The following is an 11,829-nucleotide window of genomic DNA, read 5'->3' on the forward strand; positions in this document are numbered from 1 at the left end:
CCCCCTTCAGCCCCCCCGTAGATTCCCCGTGTCCCTCGTAGAGTCTCTACAGCCCCATAGAGCCCGCAGAGCTCCGATGGAACCTATACAGCTCCCTCTGTAGGCTCCTATAGAGCCCCCGTATCCCCTCGGAGCCCCCTGTAGCCCCTGTTGAACAGTGAAGCAGGAAACAGATGCTCTGCTGGAATTCGGAATAAAGGGGGGCTAAAAGGGGGATAGTTAAAGGTAGTTTATAGAAACAAGTAAAGGGAACTTAAAGGTAGTTTGTAGAAATAAGTAAAGGAAACTTAAAGGTAGTTTGTAGAAATAAGTAAAAGAAAATTAAAGGTAACAAGTAAAAGAAACAAGGGGCCTGAGAGAGCAGGGAGGATGCAGATAAGGAGTGAGACCTCACGGACGACATCAGGCAAAGAGGAGAATAGATAATGTAAATACCAGGAGAGGAGTTGCATCCCCCTGATAAGAACAAGAGAGGTCTGTATGCTAAAGAGCTATTGGATGTGGATCAGAATTCCGAGAACTATTGACTATGTATCAGAATTCCAATAAATCATTGACTATGTATTAGATGTACCTATAACTGTGTCATGATTTTACAAGTCAGTGTGCAAGTTTGGTTGGAGCTATCCCCCTTGCACCCGGCGCTGGACTAAACAGACCTGCTTTATAACCCATCTCTGGGTTATAGAGTTTGATTCCACAAGTCACTGGAAATTGATGAGAGAGACTGGGGAATGAGAGATTTCCCTTTAGTCAGGGAAGAGGTGGTCCGTGAGTGCCTAGGAAACATTAAGGTCCGTAAATCCATGGGACCTGATGGGTCGCATCCGTGGGTGCTGAGAGAGGTGGCGGAGGTCGTTGCTGAGCTGCTCTCTGTAATCTATCAGAGGTCCTGGAGAACTGGGGAGGTGCCTAAAGAGTGGAGGATGGCCAGTGTCAGTCCGGTCTTCAAAAAGGGCAAGAAGGAAGACCTGGGTAACTATAGGCAAGTCAGCCTATAGGCAAGTCTCACCTCTGTCCCAGGAAAGGTGATGGAACATCTTGTGCTGGATGCCATCTCCAGACACCTGGGAGATAAGGAGGTTTTCAGGAGTACCCAGCATGGGTTCACCAAGGGGAGGTTGTGCTCGACCAACCTGGTGGCCTTTTATGAAGATGTCACTAGCTGGGTGGACGGGGGGAGAGCGGGAGATGTAGTCCCCTTAGAATAGACTGCTGCCTGAGACAGAAGTCTGATACAACATCACTTGTGTGGGTGGAGTTTTACTATCTCCGTGTTCACGTCTATTATGTGCTTTGTTTTGTTTCAATTCAACTCTCTGTGTGCATGGGCGCAAGTCTGCCTTTGCTAAATCCTTTTCTTGTGGCCTTAGGCAACAATCAAGGGGATCTCGAGCTTCAGCGCTGAGCAAGAAGCACAGCACTCAGGAAGGCCATGAAGGGCTCTGCTAAGTTGATCTCCCTCCACAGGTCAACTTTATTTCTTGTTTTTTTCCCCAGCACTGGGAATGGCTGCTCTGGTGGTTCGTTCCAGGGAAGCGCAGCTGCTTGCATTGCTCTGCTGCACAGCTGCCCTAAAAATAGTTGGGAAGTGGAAAGACAACTGCCTTTCCTATGTCCTGAAATACAGCTCCTCTGGTGGAGTGTGTCCTGGCAGCTTTGTGTGCATGGATGTAGTCCTGGGGCTGTTGAGAACTGGCTGTGCAGGGGACTGGAGGCGGCACAAGACCAGAGGGCACTTCTGATTCTTGTGCAAGCAGCCTGACTGGCTTCCATTTGTTTCTTGCAGGCGCGGATGAAGAGATCATCATTGACATCTTGACCAAACTAAATGCTTCCCAACGTCAGCAAGTTCCGATCACCTAAAAGGTCTACAGAGATGTGTGAAGGCGGTTGTGTCACTGGGGTGAAAAGTGAAAAAGGACCCAATCTCCGTGAGAGAAAGGTCGGCGGAGAATTTCCTTGACCAAGGTTGTTTTGTTCTTGTTCAGTTCAGAGCAGTTGTTGATGCAAGGAGGGTTAGAGCCTAAAGAGAAGTGGGGAACAGCTCAGTTCTGTCTGTCCTGGAAGGCTGCACCTTCTGCCACCTCCTTCCTCCTCTCTTGGCTTTCTAGGATTTGATTGGTGACTTGACGTTGCTGAGTGGGAATTTTGAGAGGGTGATGGTGGGGATGATGACTCCCACCGCCATGTCTGATGTGCACAAAGTGAGGAGGGCTGTGAAGGTTTGCAAATCTTTCTTTTGTAATTGCTGAAGTTCTGGCCAAGTGAGCCAAGGCGAGGGGAGAAGGGGTTGAATCTTCTTGTGGGTGCAGCTCTGTGCTCAGCGGTGAGGAGCTCCAGGCTGGCTTTTTCTCACCCGATGTGTCTCATGGCCTGCTCCTCAAACCCATCTTGTGCAGGGAGGGGATTCTGACTCTGGGTGTGCATGAATGCCAGGGGCTCTTTTCTCAATGTCCCAGTAAAGTGGGTCGCTGCTCGTTTCAGAAGGAAGCCCAAAGCACATTTGAGATGCGTCACTGTGTTTGTGAGCTAGTATTCCCTTTGAAGGACTCCAATAGCCATCTCCAGCAGCTGTTTCTGAGTGGGGAATTCTCAAGGGTTGCTTCCAGGAGATGCTGTGCTGAGCGGTGTCTTGTGTCCTTGAACCTTTGCAGGGTAACAGAGATGAGGGAATGTATGTGGATGATGCCCTTGCTCAGCAGGATGCTGTGGTGTGTAGGAACGTGCTTCCTTGCAAGAGCAATGTGTTCTTGTGCATGTGATGTGTGGTGAAGAGAAGCCAACCTGTGAAATGGGAATAAATGGGTTCTGCTCTTGTTTGCGAGTCTCTAATGAGACGTCTCTAGGCAGGCAAGTTACTTGGCAGGGGCAATGACATTTCAGCTGTGAGTTGCCATGCCTGGATGGTGCTTGTTGGAAAATATCCATGATCTGGACACGTACAGGCCAGCAGTTCTCTACCACCACCGAATTAAAGACCTTGTGTGTACCCAGGCTTCTCCACAAGCCTTACTTTGCCATCCATAATGTCTATAAGTGCCTGTACGAAGCGGGGGAGAGGAAGTGGGGAATAGATGAGGTACAATTTATGTCCGTCCTCTGTACATGGAACAGGCATCACCTGCTCAGAGGTAGGACCCCTCCACAGCGTCCTGGGTTTTTCTTCCCTTCCTTATTTGTGTGTGATGCTTTTATAGGAGCTTCATAGGTGTTGAGTAAGTGCAAGCTCTTCTGGGTCAGCAGGTGTCTTAGTGAGAGCCCCATTTAATCCATTCCCTTCAGTCTGTTTCATTCCCTTCTGAGACTGGAAGGGACTTCAGAAACCTAAGTACAATTTGCTGCTGCTCTAGTGTGGAAAGCTGAGATCGTGGAGTGTGACCACCATTGGGACAGGGGGGAGAGGAGCTGAGAAATTCATCTGCCAGCAGGGAGTAGAAGGTCTTGAAAATGGTAACAGCTGTGGTAGGCCAATTAGCAGGACTGTTAGCAATGGAAATGAATTATTTTAGTGGGACGGTCCTGATATATCTGGCAGTGCTGCAGGAACGATAGAATGTTCTTGCAGCATGTGAGGAGCTTGTTCTTGCCAAATGGCCCTTTGGATCTCTCTGACTCTCTACCGTGGACTCTTCCTCCTAGTTTTGGATGTGTGCAGAGGCATTTCTATCAAGGACATAACAGACAGCATTAAATTTGGGAGGTCTGGAGACCTGGAAGATGCTTTGCTGGTTACGGGTCAGTGCTCTGCTGTTAAACCTTGTCTGCAGAGTAATGAAATGATGAGAGGTGCTGTGTGTCCCCTTGAGTGGCTGTTACAGGTTTCAGGGGGCAGACATGGTTTGTCTTTATGTGCACAAAGCCGGGCTGGGTGGGACTTGGAGCACCCTGGTGTAGAGGGAGGTGTCCCTGCCTACTGCAGGGGGGTTGGAACCGTGTTATCTTCCAGTTCTCTTCCAACCCATTGCTTTCTCTATCTTTGTTGCCGTCCTTTGCTTTTTATTCTCTTTTTGCCTCTGTGTTTCATTATTTTCCCTTCAACCTTTGTTTCAGGAATGTCTTTATGGCCAAGCCAGGAGCTGTCACGGGTACAGGAAATGCTGCCGGCCATCCTGTAAGCTGACAGATGATCACCAGCAGGTTTTTAAGTTGCTCAGCCCCAGGCAACTCACTTACATCTACCTGATGGTGCTGGAAGGGCGGCACTGCCCACGGCCGCCTCCCTTTGCTATTTGCTCCCTTCATTCCTTACTTCAGCACGTGGCAGACCTCAGTAATGCAAATGACTGATAAAGCATCAGCATTTTCTCACTTTGCAGACCCCCATAGGGAGCCAACAGTCCCCAAAGAGCCCCTCAGAAACCCCAAAGAGCCCCATAGGGACCTCATATCACCCCATATCATCCCATAGAGCCCCATATAGACTCCAAAGAGACCCACAGGGACCCCAGAGAGCCCCTCAGGGACCCCAGTGAGCTCCGTAGAGCACTATATTACCCCAAAGAGCCCCTTAGGGACCCATGAAGATTTCTTGTGACCCCATAGAGCCCCATAGAGCCCCAGTTGACCCCACAAGGACCTCATATTGCCCCTTAGTAACCCAATAATGATCCTTAGGGATCCCAAAGAGACCCTTAGAGAACCCATATCAACCCAAAGAGGCCCATAGGGACCTTATATCACCACACAGAGCCACGCTAGGGACCTGATAGAGACTGATAAGGACCCATAGAGATGCATAGGGATCCCAGAAATCACCTGTGACCACACAGAACCCCTCAGTAATGCAAATGACTGATAAAGCATCAGCGTTTTCCAATGCGCTGATGTTAGAAAGGCTTCAGGGAGCGGCAGCGCATTCCTGTGTGTAGCGGTAAGGAAAAGGAGTAACAAGAAGGTCTACATAAGGTTTTTAATTAATTTATTAATGACTTATCCTAACACTAACATCTAACAGTGTAATGGGGAAAAGCCCAACTGGATGAAGGGAAATGGAATCAGAAGGAAGACAGATGTTGGCTACTCTCCCTTCTCCCTCCTCACAACCTTCCAGACTGTGCTGTCTTATTCCACGATGAGGGGGGTTGTGTAGAGGGAATGCCGGATACCAAAAGTGGAGGCAGGCGCCTGGGGCTTGATCAGCGTCACCTGGAAGGGCAGAAAGGAAAGGCAGATCAGCAAGGGCCCTTCTTTGCTGCCCTCGCTCCCTGCAAGGGAGATGTGGGGAAGGCCCAGGGGAAGGGGGAGAGGCGTGAAGGCTGTGCTTGTGAAACAGAGGGGAAGAGCTGAGCAGCTGCCTTACCTGGCCTACGTTGTAGTCTGCCGGCCCGGGCTTCACTGCTTTGCCCTCTCCATGTTTTGGTCGGGCTGCCATGGTGTATGCGGGCGCCCTTTTCTTGTACACGTCTACGGCCACTCTGGGGAGCGCCGCAGGACCTGGAGTCTGCAAGAGAGTCATGGCCACACGGGGCTGGGGTCACATTCAAGGCTCTCTCTTTCCCTGGAAGGCTGCATTAAGCAAAGCTGCAGCAGGGCTGGAAGCCCCTGTGGCACAGGGAGAGGAGCCTGGTTTTGGACGCTAACATGGAAGAGAGGAGCAGCAGAGCTCACCTTGGCAAGGTCCTCGTCAAAGCGACCGCGCTGGCTCCTTCCCCTGATGGAGTAGCAGGGGCTGGCCGATGTGTAGGCTGTGTTGGGCCCCATCAGCCTGGGCAGTGTGTAAGTGCCAGGACCTGCAGGAGGAGCAGCAGAGAGTGTGTGCGTGAGGGGATGGAGGAGATGGAAGCAGCAGCGAGGGGCAGCCTGCACAGCCCGCTGGTGGGAGCAGGAGGGACGTGTTGCCCCTCTGAGCAGCAGCCCGTCCCTGGAGGATGCTCAGGCTGAAGGGTCTGCCTTTGCCAGGGTCACGTACCTGGAGGGCGGTCTGTGCGGAGGGGTTCCCGCCGGAAGGCCATGGACTGCACCGGTGGGCACTTGAAGACGTGCTTGTTGGCTGCTTCGGTGCGGTAGTCACCTGGGGCGGAGGAGAAGAGGAAGAAAGCTGTGAAGGGCTGGTCTCCTTCTGCAGCCAGAAAGAGTCCTCTGAAGAGCTGCACAATTGCTGGGGGACACAGGCAGCACGCGGGGACACTGCAGCATGTGGGGACACTGCAGCAGTGGTACTCACTCGGTCCAGGGGTGACGGTGGTCTTGGTGGTGGGTCGTCCTTGGAGGTGGGCGCCTGGAACCACGTACTTGCCATTCCTGGTGATGGCCGGCTCCACAAAGTAGCAGGGACCTGGCCCGCAGCTCCCTGCCGCAGGCCGTTTGGTCCCTCTAAAGGTGTACGCGGGGGCACGGTTTTTGGTGGGGCTGTGGCCCACGTAACCTAGGAGGAAAAGCAGAAGAGAGCACACCCCTGTGCAGCTGCATGTTTCCAGCTCCTTTGGCCCCTTGGGTCACAAGGAGCAGCGCCAGCAGCATTGGCCTTCCTCGGCCAGGCCTGGCTTGCAGCTGTGCCAGAGAGCCAGGAGGCTCTGCCAGAACGGGACAAGGCTGGGGAGCTGCTCTGCCCCGTGATGTCCCTAATGTGCCTCACGCCCTGGGGATGGTCACTGTACCTGTTGTCCCCGGGATGGAGTATTTGGGCCCGGGGCTGGGGAACTGGGCCGAGATGAGGCCACGTGGGCGATGGGGTCTCCAGGTCCCCACCCAGGCTCCGTCCATGCTGTTAGACATGTTCTCCAAACCTAAAGGCAAGAGCAGAGCAGTTACTGACGGGAGTTCCTGAGCTGGAAGGGCCGGCAGCAATTTCTCCTGCTCACTGCCAGTCCTGCCAGTCTCGTGCTACATGCCCCTCACACACACCAGAGCCAAGCTGGGCTCTGCAGCCTGAAGTGTGCAGGAGCTCTCCCTCACCTCTCTGAGCCTTGGAGGACAAGCGCGATGAGGCTGAGCTGGTCTGCTGCTGGGGCTGCTCTCAGGCACAGGGCACGGCGAGCGGCTGCGGGCTGCACAGCTCACAAATGATGCTCCTGGAGCCAGTGGCCGGCTGTCCTTGGGGAGGGCCCGGCGATGTCATGGCAGCGCATTGTGACAGCACACAGGCTCCGGATGATTCCATCCGTGCTGTGACATCTCCTGGCTGGCCTGCAGCCCTCCACGCCTTCTCGGCCTTGCACCCCAAGCAGGAAGAAGTCGTAGCTCACGCTGCCAACACCTGCAGCTCTTGGTTTGAGCCATGTGCCGCCCGGGGTTCCTGGGGCTTCATCAGCATCACCTGCAAGGGAGAGAATCCCAATGGGGAAATGGACTGAAAGTCCCGTCCAACCCTGGAAAAGTGTGGAAACTCTGCTTTGGAAACCCCATGGCACTGCCATGAGCAGCCAGCAGCCCTGCTGCATGCCTGGAGGGCACTGCTTGTGTTCCCCAAACCCCCGGCCCCATGCTCAAGTTGTGTCTGTTGACCTCCACTGGCTGTATTTGACAGAGCTGCAGAGCACATTGCAATGGCTGCTCTGGGATCAGGTGGCCTTCTGCAGAAGGATCTCCAGCTCCCATCCTTGGCTCCATTGATGCTGATGTGCTGGATGTAGGGATGTCCCTGGTGGCCGGCTTCTGTCACAGCGGGCACTTCCCGAGAGTGACCCCTCAGATCCAGGGGTAGATCACACAGCAGAGCTTAGCCAGGTCCTGCTGGCTGTTCAGATTGGTACTTTCTCTCTTATTTTGTTTCTTACTGATGGAGTTGTGTGTGTGAATGGGAAGTGCTGTGCAGTCAGGACCGGTCAGTTATGGTCATAGAGGATGCTCAAAGGGAGAGAGGAAATAAAGAGTGAAACTGAAGCCAGCACTTAGCGTCCTGATGTCTGTGTTCTGCAGCAGAGCCTGTGACAGTCACCAGCGTCCTGCAGGGAACTGCAGCAGGAGGCTGTTGCTGGGCACTGGGCCCAGATAGGCCGCCCTGCCCCCTTCTCCTGGGCAAAACCTCTCATCAGCCGTCACCTCTGGTCAGCCATCAAAGAGGAGTGGATCATCAGCGGCCTTGAGGCCTAATTCCTACGGGCCTGTGTGGTGGCCCTGAGGGCCTACGCCTAGTAACCAAGGGGTTAAAGGAGACCTATGGAACAAGAAGCTTTTCAAGAGGCTGAGAGTCCAGGAATGCCAATGAGAGAGAGCACTAGACGTGGCCTGCAGGCCAGGAGAGAGGCCTCTAGTCCTCTAGCCATCTCAGCCTTCCTCTGGACCTCCATGTCTCTAAGCCCGCCCATAGGTGTCTAAGTCCATACACCTCTGCACCTTCTTTGGTGCCTGAGTGCCCCTGGGCCACCCTGTGGCTCTCTTGGCCTCTCTGTCTCAAGACCTCTAGTCCAGCTTCAAGGCCTTCAGGCTTCTTGGGCTGTAGGTGTCCAGACCTCGAGGTACAAGTACAACCCCCAGCTCCTCTTGGCCTCTGCTCTTCTAGGCTTTCTCTTGCTTGCCCTCCATGCCTCCCTTTGGCCTCAAGACTATTAAGCTGCAAGGCCTCTTGGCCAGGCTCTGGGCCTCCCTCCAGGCTGTTTTACCTTAAGGCCTCTAAGCAGCCTGGGCAACCTCTAAGCCTTTAGGCCTCCCCCTATGCCTTTAGGACAGCTTGCAGGCATCTGTGCCTCCAGGTGGGTTCTCCATTACAGCTCTAAGCCTTTCTTTGTGCTGTCAATGCTCATGGACTCGTGTTCTCTTTCTTGGCCTCCCTTTGTGCATCAGGCCTTCAAAACCTCAGTGCTTCCAGTCCAGCCCTTTAGTACCTCGGCTCCAGGCCTACCCTTAAGCTTCAAGGACTTTAGGCTCTACAGGGCTGTTAAGGCCTCTAAGCCTCCTTTTTTGGCTGTGTCCGATAGAACCAGCACTGCCCTTGATGCTCTGTCCCATAACCCCCACAGCTTTGCCCCGTAAGCTATGCACCATACGCTTCTGCTTTGCCTACAAGCTATGGCCTCTAAGGTTCCCTCTGGGGCTCTACACACCACGGCCAGCACTTCCCGCTACAGACAAGGGGACAGGGATGGGGCTGTTTCTGCCCTCCTTATCACCTGCCCCTACCTCTGCCTCTTTGTCCCCTCTGTCCTTGGCAAGTGACAAATTGCCAGGGTGGGGCCACGGGGGTGGTCTGTTCCCACAGTCTGTCAGGGGCAGGAACCCACAGGACCCAAAGAGAACTCTTCTATGTCAAAAGCCTGAGAGAAGGGGCTGAGTGGAGCATCCAGTGGAGCCAAGTGCCAGGACCAGAGGTTGCCACCAAACATCAGGAGCACTCCTGCACTGTGTAAGTGCTGCAGCACTGGCACAGAGACCCAGAGAGGCTGTGGGGTTTCCTCTGGGAGATCTCCAAACCCATCGGATGTGTTCCTGGGCACCAATTCTGCTGGCCCTGTTGCAGCAGGGCCTGGACCAGATGGGCCCAGATCTCCATTCCTACATCAACCATTCCGTGCTTCTGCAACACAACACGACATGCTGTGTTTGGCTCAACCTGGCCATTCACAAACAGGTTTCTTCCTCCTCCTGCTCAGTGCCATCTCTGTGGGATTACACTGCCTCCTACGATCCAACTCTGTTCCAATCAAGGTCAACACCAAAACAGTGCTGACCTTCATGGAGCCTGGGCTTTGGAACACAGGCACAGGAATAACCACTGCATGGGTGGAACCTTGTGTATTTCTAAAACATGCTCCTAACTGCCCTGTTCAAACTGTGATGCAGAACCAAGGTTGCATTCCCAGCACAGCCAGGCAGGCCGGCACCAGCCCCAAGGCATCAAGCCACAGCCTGAGAGGCCATCACCAGCCCCGGGGCCTAAATCCATGCCTGGCAGGGACCCCGGCCTGCAGGCTTTTGGCCTGGAAGGGCTTCCCCGGCCTGCAGGCATTGGAGCTGGCAGTGCCCCCCAGAGCAGACAGCTGGCTTTTAGCCTGGCAGGGCCCCCCTAACCGCATGACCAGCTTCAGGCCTGGCAAGGTCCCCCCCGACTGCCTGGTCGGCTTTTGGCCTCACAGGCCCAGCAGCTCAGGCAGCCATTTTGTTGCCTGGCACTGAGCCCCGGGCAGGCTGCATAGGAATCCCCAGGCCGGCCAGCCGGTTTTTGGCCTTCCAGTGTTTGCACAGAAAGCAGGAAACTCAGCCCACATTTCTCTTCTGGGCATCCCACGGGCTTCCTGTCAATGCAGGATCACTTGTGCTGGTGGTGTTGTATCTCAGGGCCCATCCAAGTCTCTGGAAGCCTCTGGATCCCATGGGGCTGCTTCTGCCCTGCCTGCTGTGCTGCATTTGGGAGGGTGAGAAGAAGGAGATGACTGTGCAGCCCCTTCCCAAAGCCTTTCCTGTGCCCTGGCTTGTGTCTCTGAACATTGGGAGAGGGCTCCTAAGCTCTGTCCCTACGCTGGATCAACTCCAGCTCTTCCTCCAGCCAGCCCATAACCCTTCCACGCCTCATTTTTCTTTCACTTGCCGGGAGTCTGGATTCCCACCTTTGGCTCCTTTGACATCATCTCCAAAGAAATCAGGACTGCAAAGGGATCGTGACTCAGCAGTGGCCGATGTTTCACCTGGCCAGCAACCTCATAGCTATGCACCACCTCAAGTCCCGCAGGGAGTCCTTGCCAGGTTGGAGGGGGGATTAAAGCTCTGATGCCTTTATGGATGGTGCAAACAGGGCCACCACCTCCCTTCTCAGAAGTAGACCTCCCCCTCGGAGGAGCCCGTCCAAACGTGGGGCCGTTCTGGTTGATGTCCCTTAGTAGCAGTTCTAGGGAAGCAGCTGTGGAACAGCAACCGTATCATCAACTCTGTCCGTGGCATTTTTCAGCCCACAGGAAGGTGGAGCCCCTGAAGTACAGCCAGGTGGCCGAAGCTGCCAACGGTTGAAATGTAAAGCCTCGCCAGGTAAGAAGCTGTTGTGAGCTTTGATGTGGGTAGCTGCCTCTATCTAGGGCTGCATGAAGGGGTGTGTGTGCTGGAGGAGAGAAGGAAGGACGCTGCAGATGTGTGCTGGCTGCAGAAATGGCACTCCGCTGTAGCAGCAGGAAGGCAAATGGCAGAAAGTACGCTTGAGGAGCAGAAGTTTGTGGTTGGCTGTGCTCAGATGTTCCTCCCAAGAGATGCTCTTCACGTCTTTCTTGTTTCCTTTCTGCCAGAAGCTGAAGCAAACAGGCTTGCAGTGAAGCGTGGCCTTGCAGGAAGGCAGGGCACTGGTGTGGAGTGTGGCCCAGCTGTGAAGAGAGCTACAGACACACAGCAGGCATCTGGGTTCTGGGTCCTGTCTTTCTAGTTAGGCTTGCTGTCTGTCCTTTCCTGGGACTGTTGTCATTGCATGTTGCTTGAGGTCTTGCAGTTGGAGGGGTTGACAGTGACCTTTCCTGTCCAGGACTGAAAATGCAAACCCACAGTTCACCCAAGAGCCTAAGATCCATTGCAGTCAACACTGGAGATGAGATGTCCTTGTATCGTGGCCCAGCTGGGGGGTTGGTCTCGATGATCTCTGGATGTCCCTTCCAACACCTCTAATTCTGTGATTCTGTGCCAGTTTGCAGCCTGAAGGTAGTGCTGGACTCGTTAAATCTTGCAGCTTCCTCTTTCTTGGTTCTAACAGGGAGAGGTGCTGAGCCAAATGGCAAGATCTACATGAAAGCTGCTCTCCAGGCTGGAGGGCTTCCTGGAACAGCAGGTCCCAGGACAGGGGGACGACCTTCCCCCACAGTTGACAACCACTCCTTCTGCAGGACCGTGGCTGCAAGAAAGCACAAGGGAGAGGAGGAAGAGGAGCAAAAAGCAGAGCTATGGCCTGCCAAGAAACACGCGAAGGTGGAGCGCAAT

At 54.1% G+C, this 11,829-nt stretch overlaps 1 protein-coding gene and 1 long non-coding RNA gene across 3 annotated transcripts; one reads left to right on the plus strand and one right to left on the minus strand.

Moving 5' to 3' along the window:
* The first annotated feature begins 28 nt into the window (after positions 1–28).
* On the plus strand, positions 29–7,828 carry LOC146752122 (uncharacterized). 2 transcript variants are annotated; one of them, XR_014940942.1, is made up of 2 exons: positions 29–1,945; positions 4,054–7,828. It is a non-coding gene; the product is annotated as an uncharacterized LOC146752122 (long non-coding RNA). The 2 variants fall into 2 exon arrangements; XR_014940943.1 differs by lacking the exon at positions 4,054–7,828 and adding an exon at positions 2,658–2,820.
* Positions 5,065–6,705, minus strand: LOC146752123 (ciliary microtubule associated protein 1A-like). Its single transcript, XM_085533021.1, has 6 exons — positions 6,600–6,705; positions 6,167–6,367; positions 5,912–6,013; positions 5,611–5,732; positions 5,303–5,443; positions 5,065–5,148 (listed from the first exon to the last, which is right to left on the minus strand). The coding sequence occupies exons 1-6, from the start codon at positions 6,703–6,705 to the stop codon at positions 5,065–5,067; spliced, it is 756 nt and encodes a 251-aa protein (XP_085389147.1).
* Positions 7,829–11,829: the final 4,001 nt, after the last annotated feature.

Source organism: Coturnix japonica, unplaced genomic scaffold, assembly GCF_054131305.1.
Source record: "Coturnix japonica strain WE unplaced genomic scaffold, WE-NBRP24 Scf050, whole genome shotgun sequence".
Lineage (NCBI taxonomy): Eukaryota > Metazoa > Chordata > Aves > Galliformes > Phasianidae > Coturnix > Coturnix japonica.